The following is a 20,214-nucleotide window of genomic DNA, read 5'->3' as shown; positions in this document are numbered from 1 at the left end:
GAAAGAGAGGGAATTAATAGATATAGAGAGGATACACATTTAAGATATTTGCAAGAACAAATATCATGGAACATAGGATCATAAACTGTGAGCTGAAAGAGATCTTAGAAGTCATCTAGTCCAATCCGTTTTTCAGATGAGGCAGTTGAGGTCTAGAGAGGCTAAGTAACTTTGTTCAAGGCCACACTGGCAGAACAAGTTTAAATACAAGTCCTTTATCGCAAATCCAATGGTCTTTCTCCTATGCCATTCTGACTCTTCCAGTCAGTAATTTAATTCTTCTGGCTTTAGGTCAGCCCCATCACACGTGGCACAGCAAATGTTCATCTCCCCCCTTTCAGTTCGAGCATTGGCAGAAGCAGACTTTTCCCAAAATCAGGAATGGATCACAGAAAGAAATGGATTTGAAGGATTGCTCATGTGCTCATGTGCACAGCATAGTAATGGGACGGACGTCTGATCCACTTGGACCACTTGGTCCAGCTTTCTCTGAGGATAGATGAAGAGGGAAGTGAAAATTTTCAAATAGATGCAGTGAGGAAAGCAATGACTAAATGTCTTTCTGGATTCAGAGAGAAAACTCTTACAGCATTTAGTCATTTGTGTATAATTTACAGTTAGCCCATGTTCCATGAAATGTTAATGTTCAATGCAAAATAAATTAAACTCTATTGGATTTTCAAACCGGGAAGCTCATACCTTAAATCCATTGGCTTACTCTTTTGTCTGTAGACCAGATTGTCATCTGGCCTCACTTTTAAAATTTGCTACAGAATGAATTCTAGAAATTTCTGTTTTCAAACTTTATGCCAGTGGAGCTGTAATCTTCCCACAACCTTTGCTGTTATTGGGCTCAAGCCCAAAATTATCTGGGTCTCTGTAGTGATAGGTACTGCTGTAACACCAAGGGATTTGAAGGCTTTCTGTTTTTATGCGCTGGACTTATATAGGGCATAAATGCCACTACAGCATCAAGAGATTTCTCTATGGTCCCTACCAACTCTGAAATTCAATGAAAAGAAGGAGAGAGATAGAGAGAGACAGATGTAAATAATTTATAGTTGGAACCAAATAACACTTTCTTCTTGTGGTATTTGGACAGCAGCACTGTACAAGAAATGGTAGCAGCAGCAATGAGAGCAGAAATGGGATATTTAGAAGACACAGGAAGTATTTTGATAATTCAGGTGTCACATTTTCTCTATGAAGCTATGACACAACAGGAGAAGCTCTTTGGAAAGATCCAAGGCATGTGGATTGTGAATCTAGTTTTCAAATAGTTATTTATTGTTTCTCTATGGGAGTGGTTTTGATTTGAGGAATTAGAAATTTCAATATTGTAGGAGAAAATAGACAATGAGGTATCATTAAAAACTTGGATATCCCAGTGATGTGTCGTCGTATATGTCTGGTATGAGTACAAAAGACCAAACATAAATAGCTTTCCCACTAATTTGCATGATTTTTTGCTCCTGGTCTTATAGTTTGGAAGAGATCTAGCTTTTTCATTAATGCAAAGACCATCTTGTTTCAACTACTGAGAATGTTGTTAGGATTTGGCTTACAAAGGGAATAACATACACATTCAATTGGGTAAGGAAATCTGTCTTACCCTATAGGAAAATAGGGGGAGAAGGGGACAAGAGAGCAGGGGGATGATAGAGAGGAGGGCAGACTGGGAAAGGGGGTAATCAGAAGCAAATACTTCAAAAGAAAGAATAGAATAAATAGGAGGGTGAGATAGGATTAAGGGAAATAGACTTAGTTTTTCACAACATGACTACTATGGAAGTGTTTTGGATAACTGCACATGTATAACCTATATTGAGTTGCTTGCCTTTTCAATGAGGGTGGGTGGGGAGGGAGGAAGGGAGAAAATTTGAAACCTAAAGTTTTAAAAACATATGTTTAAAAAAAAGGTTTTCACATGCTACTGGGAAATAAGAAATATAGGAAATGGGGTACAGAAGTCTATCCTGCCCTATAGGAAAATAGAAGGGGAAGAGGATAAGAGAAGGGGGAGCAGAGATAGAAGAGAGGGTGGACTAGGGGAAGAGGTATTCAGAATGCATGCCATCTTGGGGTGGGGGGAGGGGTGAGATGGGGTGAAAATTTAGAACTCAAAATGTGGAAGTAAATGTTGAAAACTAAAAATAAATAAATTTATATTCAACTACGTAGAATGTTATAAGAATTAGAGCAGGAAAGTACCTCAGATGGCATCTACTCCAACCTTCTCAATTTTCATATGAGGAAACTTGGGCTCCAAGAGAAGTGGTTTGCCTGTGATCACAGTTTATAAATAGCTCTTCCCCACTGACGTAGTATCTCAAAAGAAAAAAAAAACCCAAAATTGTTGGACAGTTGTAGTAGCTGAACCCACAGGTTACCAGTAGTACTATATATCCTACTTAGTCTATATTATTGAGATTTGACTACTTTATTATTTTAAAAGCCTCTGTGCCACTCTGGAAGCAGCTAGGTGGCTCAGTGGATAGAGGGCTAGGCCTGGAGTCAGGTTTGGGGAGTTCAAATCTGGCCTCAGATACCTGATAGCTGTGTGATCCTGGGCAAATCACTTAATCCTCTTTGCCTCAGTTTCCTCATCTGTCAAATGAGCTGGAGAAGGACATGGCAAACGACTCCAGTGTCTCTGCCAAGAAAACTCTAAATGGGGTCTGGAAGAGTAGAACACGACTGAAATAACTGAACAACAGAAGTGCCACTCCAGGGGAGCAGAAGCACAGATTTGGGGTTAAGAGCAAGGGAATGCCAAAGTATTAAACTAGCTGCTCCTGATACAACAAAAATAGTGGATGACCCTCCTACCCTTGGAGGAGTTTGGAATCTAAATGAAAAGACAAGACAAACATACAAGAAAAACACCCACGAAAGGACACAAACTGAAGCTCATTATGACTTTAGAGACCTAAATATAAAAATGCTGATTGGCTATTGAATTGAATAATGACTGATGGGGTCAATCTGAAACAGAGCAAGGGAAGAAACAATGTTTTAAGCTGAATTTTGAAATGAGAGATAGACAATATGACCAAAGGACAAGGCATATGGATGACATAATGTATATAATTACAAAAAATGAGGAGGCAACAATGGGCTTCCATCTGTAAATGAATGAATGAAAAAGCATTTAATGAGTGCTTACTGTATGCCAAGCATAGTGTCAATTAAAGTAATACACTATTTAATAGCTAGCATTTATATAGTGCTTCAAGGTTTGCAAAACACTTTTCAAATATTATCTCATGTTGTCCTCACAACAACCTTAGTTAATAGTCAATAAACATTTGCTAAATGCCTACTGTGTGTCAAGCACTGTGCTAAGAAATAAAGATGGTCTCTGGCTTCTAGGAGAAATCCCTCAAATCCATTTCCTTCTGTGATCCATTCTTGATTTTGGGAAAAGTCTGCTTCTGCCAATGCTTGAGTTGAAAGGGGTGACATGAACCAGAACAACCTAATGGGGGAAGACAACACAAAAAAGAAAGTTGAAAAGATGGGAGGGGGTGGGAACCATGATGGAGAGAAGTCAATGAAATCCAAAATTCCAAAATGAGAGCAGCCAGAGAAGTCAAAAAAGTTCAAAATGAGTACAGTTAGGTGGGAAATGAGGAGATATTTGAGGAGAAAACGAGTGCTATTATTATCTCCAGTTTACAGATGGGGAAACAGAGGCAGACAGAGGTTAAGTGACTTGCCCAGGGTCGTAACCATTAAGTATCTGTGGATGGATTTAAACTCAGGTCTTCTTGACTCTTCACTCCAGGTTCAGCACTTCATGCACTGCATTATCAAACTAGTGATATACATTGATATATGTATGGGTAGTCTTGAAAAAAGTACTACAGTCTTACCTGGGGATTGATGGTTTGGGGAGCATAAGAAAGAAACAAACATTTATTAAGTGCCTACTATGTTTCAGAGACTGTGCTAAGCTCTTTCTAAGTGTTATCTCATTTGATTTCCACAACAACACTGGGAAGTAGGTTCTATTATTATTCCTATTTTTTTGTTTGTTTTTTTAGGCAATTGGGGTTAAGTGACTTGCCCAGGGTCACATAGCTAGTAAGTGTCAAGTGTTTGGTCTGAGGCCGGATTTGAACTCAGGCATCCTGACTTCAGGGCCAGTGCTCTATCCACTATGCCACCTAGTTGCCCCTATTATTCCTATTTTAGAAGGGAGGAAACTGAAGCAGATAGAGGCTAAGTGATTTGCTGAGGTCACATAGCTAGTATCTGAGGCTAGATTTGAACTCAGGTCTTCCTGACTCCAGGACTTCCTGACACGGCCCCTTACTCTAGCAATTACATCACCTAGCAACCTCTATAGGTTAACATCATTTCTTCCTCTGCCACTTCATTAGTTATATTGCTGCTAGATGAATACCCCTAAAATAACAATGTTATCCTGTTGGGGATAAATCATTGGTTTTGGAGTAAGAAAGTCATCTCATTTGACCCTCATAATAACCTTGTCAAATAGGTACCACAGGAATTCTGTGCTCATTTTATAGATGAAGAAATCCAGGCTCAGAAATATTTAATGGCTTGTTAAAAATCACAGCAAGTGGCAGAATTGTCATTCGAGTCCAGGTCTTCTTACTCCCAATACAGTGACCTACCTGTGTGCCCTTGAGCAACCTCTTTGAGACACAATCTGTACAATGAGGGGGTTGGAGTAGATGATTTCTAAGGTCCTTTTCAGGTTTAAGTCTATATTCCTATGACTTTATACAATAAACATTTATTAAATAAAAAGCTTGGTGTGTGGAGATGCTGATAGTTGGGCTAAGTCTTGAAGGGGGCAGTGTGGTACAATGGATAGAGTGCTGGTCTTGAAACCAATGACACCTGGACTCCAATTCTGCTTCCTTTGCCTACTGGCTGGGTGATGATGGGCAATTCACTTTACCTCTGTTGCTTCATCTACCTTTCAGGGCTGTTGTGAAACTCAAGTGTCATAATGTATGGAAAGCATATTTGCAGTTATTCTATGTAAATGTCAAATATTATTAGTACATAAAAGAGGTGGAGATGAAGAGGGAGTATTCTCCGGGCAGAACGAACAGTCCTTATAGAAAACATCTAGTAGTATGGTTTGATGGAAATGCTGAATACTTGAAGGAAAGTAATATGAAAAAAGGATGGAAAGGAAGATATATTTGCCAGATTGTGGAAGGTTTTAAATAGAAGTTTGTGTTTATCCTGAAAGCAACTGGGAGCCTCTCTGGAAGGGTTTGAGCCGCTGCAGTGATTTGATGAGGGCTCAGAGAAATGAAAGAAGCAACTTGTTTCTAGTGACAAGTATACCACAGCAGTCAGTCAGGGATTCATATCTAGCCTTTCAAATTCAGTGCACTTCCACTATTACTGAATGCATGGAGATTCCCCAAGGCTGAATAATCACCAGCCTTCAAAGTAACACCGAAGTAGCAAAGGTCTTGTGGTCTAAGCCAGGGAATTGTTGCAGGGCCTGAAATAATTGATGTGACGCCTGAGTGCCTCAATTTCCTCATCTTTAAAATGGGGATAGCTGATAAATGGTTGTTAAATGTCTAAATATCAAGCTGCTGAATAATAGTGACGAATAAATATTTGCGGGAAGTGGTAAGCCATAATTAGCGCCACTACCTAGGAAGTGTAATAAATACCACACTACTTTACAAGAGCCCGCCCCCCTTCCTCAGGGTGAAAAGGTTGAAGTTTGAGAGGCTCCTGCATGGCATCATGGGATTCATAGTAGAAGTTGCCCTCGAGAACCCCCCGCTGACGCTCCCTAACGCCGGCATGGTTCCTGGACTGACAGGAGACCCCACTTCCCTCTGGGAAATGTAGTTAAATGGCTCCCAATGACCACCGGCTCAGGTGACCCGGAGAACTACAATTCCCAGGGGGCTCGGTGCAGCGTCTCCTTTTCGGAGGTTGAGCCGGGGGAACCGGGGTTTCTGCTTCGGTCCGTGTGAGTCCAGTGTGCGATCGCCACGTGGGAGGTGGGAGAGGGGGTCGGAGGGGAAGGCGCAGAGGGTGTCCTGGCCGATACTTCTTCGGAGGCTGCGTGGAGGCTAGCGTTGGATTCTCTAAGGTCTTCGGAGACTCTGCGTGTGGCGCCATGACAGTGAGTCGGGTTCCCCACCCTCCACCCCCACCGGGCCTGGCCCATCCCCTCCTGTCTTAGCTCTGGGCGCTTCGGGTCAGTGCCTCAGTCTCGGCCACGGCCACGGCCACGGCCTCAGGCTCCTTCGTGGGTTAACTGTGGTGGCTGCTCTGCCTGGGGGTGCTGAAGCCAGCTCTTCGGGGGCTAGCGTATTGTTAAATTTACACACAGTGAGAGCATTTACACCTCGCTAACACCACCTATCCAGGCTTGGTTTATTGGTTTGTTGATTGTCTAGACTTAAGAAAGTGATGGAGAAAATGTTAATAATTCAGATTAAGCTTCTGAGTGCGGTGAATTTTCGGAGAGCCGGTTGTTAAAGACTTAATAACACACCCCTGCTGCTGGGTCTCTCTCCCTCTCTCTCTGCCTCTGTCTTTCTCTCTGTCTCTGTCTGTCTGTCTGTCTCTCTCCCTCCCCTCCTTTCCCCCCATCGCTGTCTGTCTGTTTTGTCTTTCTCTGTCTTGTGTCTTTCTCACCTTTTCCCTCCCTCCTTTGATGGGGCCTGGGGGTGACCCGGCCTGTACCAGCATCATTTAACCAGCCCTCTCCTTTTACATGTGGGGAAATGGAATTCCTAAAAGGAAAGTCCATGTCTAATCAATCAATAAACGTTTATTAGGCTCCTACTATGTGCTAAGCACTGGGCACTGTGCTCCAGTGCTGCTCTCTTGCATGAAGTCTGTTTTGATTGCCCTGCTTCCAAACCATCTTCCCCTCAGGGACCTCTCTCAAACACTTAGAGTGTAATATTGTGTATCACGATTATCTGTGTTTGTTTCTTCTCCTTCTAGGGACTCCCTGAGCTGCTTCTGGACAGAGACTGTGTCTCTTCCAAAACCCTGTGTCTCCTCTAGCATCTAGCCTGCTGTTCTGTAGGCAGGAGGCTGGAATTTATTGATTCTTCATAGTATTTAGAACTAGAAGGGACCCTTGGAAATCATCCAGCCCTTTATTTTTACAGATGAGGAAAGTGAGTTCCAGATAGAATAAGAGAAATTGTTTCAAGTTTACTGGGGTAATAAGGTTAGGTGAGATTCAAATTCTAGTGTTCTTACTCCACATCCAGTCAGTACTCTTTCAGTCACAGACTATACATTGTTATACGTTGGGGAAGGTCACTTCGCTAGTTTAAATCAAGAATCTGCTTTATGACACATTCAGTTCTGGGGAGCTCCATTAGACAGGTTTTTCCTTTATAAGCCAGACATATGGAAACCCAGACTAATCCTCATAGTGACCGCATTTTCACAGTCTCTCCTCTGGACACTGAGAGTTCTCATGTTTTATATTGTTAGAATTCTGATTTGCATTCACATTGATTTGGTTTTCTTATGGAAAGTGCTCAACTTTAGGAAATCCCCCTTTTGGTTCTATAAGGGTGACAAGCAGCAGTAACCTGTAGGTGAAAGATGGAAATTTATTTTAAAAATATCTTTGATTTTCAGATGGGAATTTTTTCCTCTACCTAGAGCAGAAGAAAATAACTTCAATAAGTTTTCAATAATAACTTCAATAACTTAAATAAAAGGCTTTTTTGCTTCGACCTGGATGCCATCACTAATGCAAGCATTTCATTCAAAGTGTTTTATAAGGCCATAGCATTTTAATTCAATCCTTTCATTTTATTTTATTTGCTTTTTGGTGAGGCAGTCAGGGTTAAGTGACTTGCCCAGGGTCACAAAGCTACTAAGTGTTAAGTGTCCGAGGCTGGATTTGAACTCAGGTCCTCCTGACTCCAAGGCCAGAGCTCTATTCACTGCGCCACCTAGCGGCCCCTCAATCCTTTCATTTTATAGAAGAGAATAAAAGTACACAAACATTATGATTTGTTAAACCAGTAATTAAAAGGGTTGAGCTAAAATTTAATTGTAGGTATTCTCACCCTAGATCCAGTGCCCTTTACATTTGCATTCTTTTTTTTTTTTCCAAAAAAATTTTATTTTTTGGATGAGGCAGTCGGCGTTAAGTGACTTGCCCAGGGTCACGTAGCTAGTAAAGGCCAAGTGTCTGAGGCCGGATTTGAACTTAGATCTTTCCTCCTGACTCTAAGGCCTCCACTGAAACACCTATCAATCACTTGTTTCCCTTTTTGTATATTGAAGAGATGTGTCCCTTTAACAGAATTTTTGATAGAACTTTTCCTACCCATAGATCATTGATAACAAAATTTTAGAGCTAGATGATATCTTAGAGCAGAAAGAACCCTGGGCCAGGAGTCAGAAAATTTGATTTCAAGTTTCCACTCCACTCCTACTAGCCATATGGCTTTGGCAAAGCATTTAAACAAGTTTCTTAATTAATTAGCCAAATTAATTAAATTAATCTTAATTAAATTCTTTATTACTCTAATATGGTCTTGAGGAAAGACAAAGTTTAGATAAGACAGTCCCTATCTTTATAGAACTTATAGTTAACTAACAAATATAAATATAAAATAACTGAAATGTAAACTATACATTAGAGGTACAAAACAGTGTCATGTAAGAGCCAACGGGAAAGGCTTATTGTCAGAATCATGTAAGGCTTTATAAAACAGGTGGCATTTGAGTTGAACTTTAAAGGACGGGTAGGAATTCACTAGGTTAAGATGGGGAGGGAATGTATTTCAGGTCCAGTGGACAAGTAAAACCCTGAACGCAGAAGATTACAGGTTAAATTTTGGAGGTGTAATCTTCCAGTTAGACTCAAGTTTAGTGTGTATATGTGAAGGGGAATAACACAAGATAAAATTGAAAAGGTAGATAGGTTGTCTCCAGATTCTGGGATACCTTGAATACCAGGCAAAGAAGATTGAACTTAACTAGTCAATAGGGAGTCGCTGAAAATTTTTGAGAGGAGGGGTAACATGACCAAATGATAAGGAAAATTATTCTGGTAAGGTTATGAAAAATAGACTGGAGAAGAAAATGGTACTGGCAAGATTATTACAATAGTCCTGGTAGCATGAGGATCCGTACTAGCTTGGTGCCAGAGAGAAAAGAAGAGATGGATGCTAGAGATTTGTAGATGTGTGATCATGGTAGTGTCTCAGAGTCAAACACAATTGAAGAGTGACACAGTAACAGTCAGTAGTATTTGTTAACTGATTATATATAAAAGATGAACTGAAAAAGTCAGAGAATCCCAAGGTTAGGACTAGAGAAACTGAATTAATGGTGGCATTATCTAACAAATAGTTAAATCAGAAGGAAGATCAGATTTAGGGGTGCAAATTAATAAATATGTTTGGTTTTGGACAAGTTGAATTTGAAAAGCTGGTGAAACAGAAGATTGTATATGAAACTGTGACTCTCTTACATATGTATAGTTTCTTTTTTTAAAAAGTATATGTAAAATTCTACATAGTAGTACCAATACTGCCCTGCTTGTCTGTGTCCTGCTTCTGACCTTCTGAACTTCCTATACTTTTTAAAAAAATGAATTTATTCTGGCTGCTGAACAGAGAGCAGTTAGTTTTCAAATACTATTCCATTTCTTGTTTGATCTGGGTGATGATAATAATAGCTAACATTAATATAATGCATTAAGGTTTGTAAAGTGCTTTACATTATCTCATTTGATCCTTGACAACAGTCTTATGAAGTAGGTGCTATTATTAACGTCATTTTACAGATGAGAAAACTAAGAGGTTAAGTGATTTTTCTCAGGTCTACATGGCTGTGAGTCTGGGGCAGAATTCAAACTTGGCTCCTCTATCCACTAGGCCACCTAGCTGCTTAGGTTGAATGGGTCATGTTAATTCCACAATTTCTTTTAAAGTTTCTTTCTCTTGGTTTTTTTTCCCCTTTTTTAGAGAAGAGACTCACCATATCTATTCCACTTAGGGTAACTTCATTTTATCTTTCTTTACTCCATAGTTACTATTATTCAGCATAAAATCGAAAATATTTTATTTGGATGTCAAACATTGATAAACAGAAATAGCATTTGATGACAGTGTTTTCACCAGTCTGTTCTTTGAGCTTTTATTCCACATTGCCAGTTGCCTATTAGATATTTCAAATTGGATGTCTCATAGATGTTTCAAAATCAGTATGCCTCCTGTGATAGACCCAACATCTGCTGGGATCCACCCTCTTCTCCTCCTAAAACTTTTTATGCCTTTAGGTGGCCACGAAGCTGCTCAAGGGAGGCAGGGGCCATTCAAGTCCCAGGGCGAGCTTTGTTGCCTGTCAGGGAAAACTAATCCCTGTTAGGGGCGGTGGGGAACTTTTGTGGCTGCTAGTCCTCTCGCACCCCAAACCTTCCCATCTCCCAGACTTCCCCATTTCTGTGAAAAGCACCGCCGTCCTCTTGCTTTGTAGTGCTGGCATTGTTCATTCCTCTTCCTCATCGCATATACAGAATCAGTTGCCAAGTCTTCATTTCTACCTCCTCAGTATCTTGAATCAAATCCCTTCTTCCTTATACAATTAACACCTTAGTTCAGGTCTATTTTTTCTCTCACCTAGCTGAGTGCAGTAGCCTCCTGATTAGTTTTTCTGCCTTAAGTGTCTCTCCAGTCCAGTCCATCTCCCACTGCTGCCAAAGTGATTTTCTTTAGGTGCTAAACTGCTCACGCGGTTCCAGTCAAATCTAAACTCTTTCTGTTTAGCCCCTCACAGTCGGGTGCCAACATAACTTTTTCAGACATTCCTCTTCCTCTCTCATTCTGTGATACAGTCAAACTGGACTCTCCTTGTTCTTTACACAGGATGCGCCATGGCCATGCTTTTGTGCTAGTTGTCCTCATTCTTCTGCCTCAAAGAATCCTTCTTTTCCTTCAAGACTCAATCAAGTTTTACCTTCTACATGAAGCCTTTCCTGATTCCTCCAACTGCTCATCCCCAACCCCCATCCCATTCTCTTGTATTTAACTGTTTAGTTTTTATTCTCTGTTCTTATGTATGTACTTGTTTTCTCCTTCAGAATGTCAACTTCTTGAGACTAGGGATTTTTTCATTCTTTGTATTTGTGTGCCTAGTGCCTGGCACAGAGTAGGAGCTTAAATGCTTGATTGATTATTGATCGATCATATTGGCATTATTCTACAAGTAACTATTGATTTGTTGATTCATAATTTAATATTGAAAGTAATTTAATAAGCATTTATTAAGTAACTGTTATGTGCCAGGCAATAGGCACGGGGACCAAAAAAACTAGTCCCTGCCTTTAAGGAGTTTATATTCTAGGCTTAATATATGTTTATTGATTGATTAACTCTACTGGGGGAAACAACAGGTATATAGATAAGTTAATACAAAGTTTAAAAATAGTTTTGAGGTGTTGGTATCACTAGCACCTTGGGGGATCAAGAAGGATGTTTTACTAGGTGCTTAATAAACATATATTGACTGATTAATTGCTATGCAGTGGCTTTTGAAATAAGTCTTGAATGAAGCAAAGGTCCTGTTCTTGTTTTCATTTTTGTCAACTTGATCTCAAGGTTAACTTGAAAAGATAAGTATGTCCTTAAACAGCTCAGTTTTACATGAACCCTATTCTGTAGTTTGTAGGAGATTCACTGAGGGATAGAGTAATTCCCTTAAAATCTATTTGTGTTTTCAAAAGGAAAGAAAGGGTACTGCTAAAGTCGACTTTTTGAAGAAGATTGAAAGAGAAATCCAGCAGAAATGGGATGCTGAGAAAGTATTTGAGGTCAATGCGTCTGATCATGGGAGCCTGACCAGGTAACAAGTTCTGGTAAAACTGCAAATAATGTTTCCCAAACCAATGTATTTGTTGTCTTATGAGCCTTTCTGTGGGAAGGGTAGAGGTACAATATGTCAGTAATGCTCAGACACACATTGTTTGTGACCATGCGAACCCTTCAGCCATATGACAACACAAGTCTTTTTTTTTAATGAAAGCATTTAAAACAATGTTTTTTCGCTAATATTTTCTCTGGTTTGGCCTGGCAAAATGAAATAATTTTAAATATGGAATCAAATTATATGATAATTATCAGCAAAAACCTAAAATATGACTTGGAAAGGGCTTGTCTGTGTACCATTTCTTAAATGCAAGTTCTCTTTTAGGAGAAAGGTAATTTTCTTTCATCATATAATTCTCTATGTATTTGCATTGCATTAACAGATTAAAGTGTTGATTATTTTACTTAGGTAGTCTGGTGTAAAGGATAGAATTCTGGACTTGGAGCCAGGAAGATCTGAGTTCAAAGCCTGCCTCTGAAATATGTGGCTCTGGGTCTCAGACAGTTCACTATTAAACCATAAATGGATTGTGATCTCGTTTGGTTTAGGAAGTTCCTATACATGGACTCCCTCTTCTCCAATTGCAGATCTTTTTTTGTATTGGGTTTTTGTTTTGGAGGCTGTTGTTTTGGTACGCAGCTCTGATTTCCTTGGTGTAAGGAACTCCCACTGGGGCAACTCTCTTCATTAATACTGATGGGCAATTTCTGTATTATTTAATAGTCTTAGAGAGTTGCTTGGGAAATTGAGATGCTAGATGACTTGTTTGGTGATGATAACATGTGCCAAAGGCAGGACTGGAATCTGGGTCTTACTGACTATGAGGCTGGCCTACTATCATGTCATACTGCTTCTGATTCTGTTATACTTAAGGGCAGACAAGTGAAGTAACATGTTTAGATTTAAAATTTTGGATGGCTCTGTGGTAGTTTGAAGTAAGCATAAGCAGTTTTGTTAAGTGGTAAATTCTCTCTCTCTTTTTCTTTGTTTTTCTCTTTCTCTCTTTTCCCATCTCTTCCTCTCTCCCTCTTTCTCCTCTCCTTCTTCCCCTTCTCCTTTCTTCCTTCCTTCTCTATAGATATTACATATGTGTATGTGTGTGAAACATTTTGACTAGCTTTAGGTGTATTTTATGAAGTCCCATTTAATAATCATTATGACTTAATTTTTCTGGCATTCTAAGAGTATTCACATATTTTGAAGTTTATTTACTTTGTTAAAATGTTTTGGCTTCTATTAAGCTAAACTTGCTAGGAAGATATTTTTTCCCATTTGCTATCTAGAGTGTATTACTTAAATTTTCAATCAAAAGCAAAATTCTTTCCTAGGGAACTTTTTATTCCTTGTAATCTAATTTACTATCCTTGGATTAACTGATACTTTTAGATAAACTCATGAGAGAACTCAGTCTCTCACTTTTAACATAAGTGAGTGTAAAAGCTTATTTTTTTCTTTTTGTGTATGTGTTGTTGTTGTTGTTTTTTTCATCTTTACAGGAAAGACAAGTATTTTGTAACTTTCCCATATCCCTACATGAATGGACGTCTTCACTTGGGTCATACATTTTCATTATCTAAATGTGAGGTAAGGGTACACCTCTCTTTGAATTGTCAGTAGTCCTTTTTCATTCTTTTGATTAATCACTTGGGAGGAAATGGTATTTAGGCAAATTTATTTCCAAGTTAGAAGAAGTAGGCTCAAACTAGATGACATGATATGGAGTATGTAAAGGGTTTTGCAAGCATGAAAGCACTATATAAATGTCAGCTATTATTATTAGAAGAACTCTTTCATTTTCAGTATCTTTGTCCTGTTTTATTAAGGAAGCCCATGTGCCTTGTCATTTGTTTGACTGCGTTTTCAGGTTTATGTTCTGTGTGAGAGTGCAGAAAGAAAAAAAGCATGGTTGAAATCTGTTCAGTTTTGATAATCAACTTGTAGAATCCAGATGATATTTACAAAGGAAAGTGCAGTCTTACGGAGGATTCAGCTTTTTGCATATGTTTATGGGTTGTAATTTGAATTTTATTTTCTTTTTGTAGTTTTCAGTAGGATATCAGAGGCTAAAAGGAAAGATATGCTTGTTTCCCTTTGGTCTACACTGTACTGGAATGCCGATTAAGGTAAGGTTATATGTGGAGCTGGATTGGGCTCTTTTGAACTTAGAATGAAAAGTGATAATGTAGTTAAATAGAAAGTGAGATTTCCAAGAATTATGAAATAATAGGATTGATTTAAATTTGTTAGCCTTTGAAAGTCTTTCTGAACCCCTTTGTTACACTAGTCTTTAACAAGCAGAACTCACTATGAGCTACATGATTTGCAAATAATTTTTTTACCTTTTGGCATAAAGTGCCAGTGGTATGTAAGTATTTGTGCATCATCACTATTGATCTTTTACATTAGATAATAATTACTTTAAAATAACATTAGAAGAAAGTGTATGACATTCTTTAGGTGCACCAAGTTACGTGTGTGTATAAAGTGTGACTTTAACAATACAATGGACGTCAGAGGGAAAGAAAAAACCTAAGCTAGAAGGGACCTTAGAGACCATCTAAATATACCCTACTCCAACACCTTCCACTTGTAGAAGAGGAAACATGGCCAGAGTGGTAAATTGACTTTCCCTGTGTCTCAGTGCAAAGTCAGTGGTTGTTTGGAAGTAAAAATCAGGCCTTGCGTTACCTATTCCATCGTCCTTCATTTCAAGTGTCCTTGATTTTGTTGGTGTGGGTATTGTCTTCATGCTACAGATCACAATCCTTTTAAGATCGGTAGGTGATCTTGTCATGGCATTTGAGGGCCCAGGGACACTTCGACTCCACGAGGAACCATCAGAGGAGTACTAGAGGGGAGGCTAGTCCATCAAAATGTCAATAATCCTTGTGTTACTAGACTTTGATTATGTTAGAAAATTTCTTATTTCTATTATGATTTTAAATTGGAAATAATTCCCAAGGAGGCAAGATTTTAGGGCACAAGGATTAGGAAATCTGATGGTAGCTAGCCGTGTAAAACTTAGTGCCCTCCACTTAAATTATTTGAGAATATTTGAGCCATTTAAATCTATATGGTTCAGTGCAAAAGACTGTCAAATATGAATGTCCCAGAATGAAAATGGGTGTAAAAGCAACATGAATCTGAATTACTTCTTCCCTGAATTTTGAAGTTCAATGTTATTTGTTTTGAGGCATGTGCTGATAAGTTGAAAAGAGAAATAGAATTATATGGTTGCCCTCCTGAATTCCCAGACGAGGAAGAAGACGAAGAGGATGTTACTGTGAAAAAAGAAGAGATCGTTATCAAGGATAAGGCAAAAGGAAAAAAGGTACAATAAATTGGGTTTTTGGTTTTGCTGGTAGACACTGCATTAATATAAGTAGCATGTTATGACTCCAAGATATAAATAGCTAATTGCTCACATTTGTATTGTACTTTAAGATTTGCAGAGTATATTAAATGTTTCATTTCAATTGATTAAACATATATTGAGTCTGACTGCTTTTCCTAATAATCTGAGTTCTTTAAAAACACACAGGTCTTTATCCATTCAATCTTAAGTTATTTTTTAACTGGTTTTCTGATTAGGGTGCTGTGGTAGTGGGGAGGTAAGGTGGGGGGGCAGAACAGGGGGTGGGGGTGGTTGGTGGTCTTTCATTTATTGGCAGATAAAAAAGTAGACTGGAGAGAAGCCTTCTGTGAACGATTCCTCATAACTAAAGAAGATCAATGAGATTAGAGGAAGAACAGTAGATGCCGAGATTAAAGGAAGAGCAGTAGATGCCAGTGCTCTGGGATTATTCCGTGTATCTGTGACTGGTAGTATTTATTGTTGGTGAAGAAAGTTCTTTGTTAGTGGCTCTGACAATGCTCAGTGCTAAGTTTCTTGACCAGAAGAGTGTAACAGCCCAAATTGGTCCACGTAATTCCTTTGTTCTGACATATCAGCAACTTTTTTGGGAGGGGGGGACCTTTTAAAATAAAAAGCTAATACTTAAATCATTTAAATAACTATAATTCTGCAACATGTTGTAGTGATCTTAATTGTTGGCATGAACAAGTTAGACTTTTCAGGCTTCCATATTTGCACAGTATAAGATAAAGATGTAGTTTTTTGGAAGTATAATTATATAGATCTTACTTCTTTTTCATACCATTTATTTAGTCATCCAGTACTTGGACATAGATGAACTTACGTTTATTCTTCCAACAGTTGAAACTCCAAATGTGATATGAAACTTCAGTGCTGCAGGCATTTCATTAATGGCATGTGTCATATCTTTTTTTCTTTCATTGCCCTAGTTATAGGAGAATTACCTCATGGCCCAAGTTCCCTCATCTGGCACTGTTTAGAGGGCCTGCAAGGTTTGGGCTGTGTGTGTCATATCTTTCGTGTTAGGTGGTCACTTTCATAAATACAAGATCATGTTTTGATAGTCTTAGACTCCCCTTCAGTACCTAGCATGGTGATTTGCACATCCTAGGTGCTTTTAAAATGAGTATTGAATGAATGGTGATTATTGAATTTGAAAAAAAATCACTTATCTTAAAAAAGAGACACAGTGTATTAGGAGATGAGAAAAAGCAGTAGAAAGGAGTTACTAGGTATATTTAATTGCTCAGATGTCTATCTTCATTACCATAGAAACCATTGAAATCAGAATTAAGAGCATTAGTTTGCTTATTCTAGCTAGTAGGAAATGTAAGAAGTTCATCATTTGTTAATAGTAGTCTTAAGACTGGTACTTCTGAAGAGAAGACTGTTGAGAAATATGTCCATTCTTTTGGAGTGTTGTTGATTTTTGGTTGTTGCTCCTAGAGTAAAGCTGCTGCCAAGGCTGGGTCCTCCAAGTACCAGTGGGGAATCATGAAATCTCTTGGCCTGTCTGATGAAGAAATAGTAAATTTTTCTGAAGCTGAGCATTGGCTTGATTATTTTCCACCACTAGCTGTTCAGGATCTAAAGAGAATGGGCCTGAAGGTACTTTCCCTCTGAATCTAGAAATGTTACTTTCAATAAAGAAATGCATGTTGCTGATGGTATATAATATTTAGTTCAACTATTTATTTAGAAATATAAGGACATTAATGAATGTGAGCTCTTATTGTCAAGGGATTAGAAGCTGTGAAGCTAGATATAATTAACAATTGGTTAGTTGAATAAGGTAGAGAATAAATAATGTAGTACTGCTATGTACATTTATGTGATTATAAGAAAGAATGTGTAAGATCACCTGCTCAAAGAATATAAAGTGGTCAAAATTGTACTTTAGTTAATATTTTCAAAGACCACTCATAAAGTTGATTTAAATGCTCTTAAGTATATTACAATCTTTGTGTCTTTATAGTCATTATGGAAATATATGGATATGAATGGATGTTAGAATACTAAATTTCCATAGCATTTCCGAAAACGTGGTACAATGTTTTTTCTGTCTATTAAAGAACAAGTGTGTTATTAGGTGAGAAAATAAAATTTCACGAGATTGGATGAAGTAGTTGCTATGGTGGTGGAGAGATTCATAGATCCTTTCCTAAATATTCTTGAATTTCCTTTTTTCCTTACAGGTAGATTGGCGACGGTCTTTCGTCACCACTGATGTTAATCCTTACTATGATTCCTTTGTTAAATGGCAGTTTTTGACACTAAGGGAAAGAAACAAAATAAAGTTTGGGAAACGGTGAGTACAGGAAAACTGCTCATGAAGTTTTTTCTAATTGTAACATCTCTGATGAAGACAGAGACCTTAATTCAATATTAATGATTATATAATTGTCCACAAAGTTCATTATAATAATTTCTGTGATGTTTAAAAATAAGTATCACATGTATTCTGCTTTGTAATTCAGTATCTCACATTTTTTCTGTACCACTTGCAGTCTCCTTTCCAGCTTTATGCTTTCCCCTCCTCGGCCCCATTCTCTTCTACCCAATTCTGTTGTGCATCCCTACTACTAAAGTCTTTGTCTTTCTGAGATGTCTGATTTTTTTCTGAACGTTCCTAGTTTTTAGGATCTTAACTAAAAATTGTGATCAAAATCTGCAACCAGGAAGATGAACAAATTCATAGTATTTTAGTTTGCATTTTTATTCCCAAAGTTTGAGATTTTTCCCTTGGCCTATAACTGGCCCTTAAATCCTCTGGATTCCCATAACATGGAATACCAAAACTCTTTCTGAATAGTTTCTTTATTATTGCCTCCTAAGATCTTTGAGAAATTTTCTGCTTATAGGTTGACTTCTTGATCTCAGTTATCATGTCTAAAAAATACGATTTCTCTTTGTTTCATTTCTGGGAAAAAAAGAAATGGCTTACCTTTCCTAGGGTTCAGTTTCTTTGAATATAAAGTGAAAGGTTGAACTCGATGGTCTTTAACTTTGTCTCTGCCTCTGATATTCACTAATGATAATAGTAGTAGCTGACATTTGTATGGTGACTTAAGGTTGGCACAGCACTTTAGATATATATCTTGTCAAAAATCCATAACAACCCTATGAGGTAGGCAATATTTTTCTCATTTTGTAGATGAGAAAAGCTGAGGCCCAGAGTTTAAATGATTTTCTAAATGTCAGATATCTAATAGGTAGCTGAAGCACTGTTCAAATCCAGTTCTTCCTGACTCCAAATCTGGGCCTGGGTCTGCTATACCAGCTCTGTGTTTTGCTGAGAAGGGAAGCATGAAGCTGATGTTAATGCCTAGAATGTACATGTGGAATAGACAGTTCTCAAATAGTGCCTTGAACTCTGGGGGAAAGAGAAAAGGAAAGGAGAAGGAGCAATAAGGAGGGCATAGATGTGAATGGAGGGGGCTGAATCCATAAGTTGAGGAGAAGCATATGAATAAGTGGAGCTGATCCAGGACGTCTAGAAAGATGAAGATGGTAACCAGGGAAGGCATAGAAACAGGACAAGGCTAAGGGGAAATAGAGTAGCACAGGACCTGGATTCAAAATTGAATTCTGATGTTTGTTTCCTGGATAACCTTAAGCAAGTCATTGAACTTTTTTTGGACTTTAGTTTCCTCATTTATTGAATGAGTTTAGAGTAGGTGATCTCTCTCTCTCTCTTTTTTTTTTTTCAAGGCAATTGGGGTTAAGTGACTTGCCCAGGGTTACACAGCTAGTAAATGCCAAGTGTCTGATGCCGGATTTGAACTCAGGTTCTCCCGACTCCAGAGCCAGTGCTCTATCCAGTGGGCCACCTACCTGCTCCTAGAGTAGGTGATCTCTAAGGCTCATCTCAGTTTGTGAATTCTGTGAGTCTGTAAATGAAAACTCTCTACATTTTATGAGATCTTTAAATTTCAGAAGTCTTTGATTTCATCAAAGGAAACCTGCCTCATTAAGTTTTTTCTAATTGTAACATCTCTGATGAAGACAAAGACCTTAATTCAATATTAATGATTATAGAGTTGTACACAAAGTATAATTAATGAATGCTAGCTTCAGCTCAGTATTTGGTATTTAGAAGTAACATATCTAGAGTGAAGCCTGACTATTAAAATGTAGTTTATCACTTTTACCCAACTGTCTTTTTTTTTTTTTGCTGTGTGTTTTGTAGGTATACAATTTATTCTCCAAAAGATGGACAGCCTTGTATGGACCATGACAGACAAACTGGTGAGGTAATTATTTTGGTCATAGAACAGCTGTGAGCCTAATCACAAGGCTTTCCAAACAAAACAAAAACCTAAAACACCTGGATGGTGAAGGTCTTTAAGGCTTTACTATTTTAACCCCCCTGGTAGTGTAGTGGATGATAAAAGTGACTTTGGGTGCATTCTAATCTGGGGTATCAGGTAGGATCAGTTTCCCACAATTGTCACTCCATCTCCTTTAGAGAATGTTAAGTTATAGAAAAGAGCAGGAAAGGTAGAACGAGGCAGATGGCTGGCTAGCTGAAGTAGTGAGGGGACACTCTTAATATTTGTACATTCTCTCTTGCTTATTTTCATAACTGATAGTGCTTTTATTTTCAAAATCTCTTCTCCCGTTTAGGACAGTGGCCTACCTGTAGGACCTATTAATAGGAATGTTCCCGTGATGAGTTGATGAGATGAGGAAATTAAGGCATAGTAAGGTTAAGTGTATCTGACTAAGGGCATATACCAAATCATTGGCAGTGCTAGAATCTGAGCATTTGACCCTCTTTTGATGCCATCATTATCTAATACTGCCTTTGATATTGGTAACTTACTGGATTATATGATAGTGGCTGACAGCCGAGTAGTTTTTTTAAAAAATCTTTCAATTTTGATGTAACTGCCAATGTGCATATATGTATATATGTATATGCATACACATTTCAGTTCCCTCAATTTTCGAAATACCATATGCAC

General features: G+C 38.3%; 1 protein-coding gene across 1 annotated transcript in view; it reads left to right on the top strand.

Moving 5' to 3' along the window:
- Positions 1 to 5,986: 5,986 nt before the first annotated feature.
- Positions 5,987 to 20,214, top strand: part of LARS1 (leucyl-tRNA synthetase 1) — a 54,387-nt gene continuing 40,159 nt past the window's right edge. Inside the window, 8 exon segments of the mRNA XM_020964254.2 lie at positions 5,987 to 6,136; positions 11,729 to 11,847; positions 13,368 to 13,455; positions 13,914 to 13,994; positions 15,065 to 15,202; positions 16,694 to 16,855; positions 17,443 to 17,555; positions 19,437 to 19,500. Of these exon segments, the coding sequence (XP_020819913.1) occupies positions 6,131 to 6,136; positions 11,729 to 11,847; positions 13,368 to 13,455; positions 13,914 to 13,994; positions 15,065 to 15,202; positions 16,694 to 16,855; positions 17,443 to 17,555; positions 19,437 to 19,500 (771 nt within the window). The 5' untranslated portion in view covers positions 5,987 to 6,130.

Source organism: Phascolarctos cinereus, unplaced genomic scaffold (assembly GCF_003287225.1).
Source record: "Phascolarctos cinereus isolate Bilbo 61053 unplaced genomic scaffold, phaCin_HiC Scaffold_2;HRSCAF=192, whole genome shotgun sequence".
Classification (NCBI taxonomy): domain Eukaryota; kingdom Metazoa; phylum Chordata; class Mammalia; order Diprotodontia; family Phascolarctidae; genus Phascolarctos; species Phascolarctos cinereus.
The sequence above is the reverse complement of the archived record's forward strand: the minus strand, read 5'-3'. Positions and strand labels throughout refer to the sequence as shown.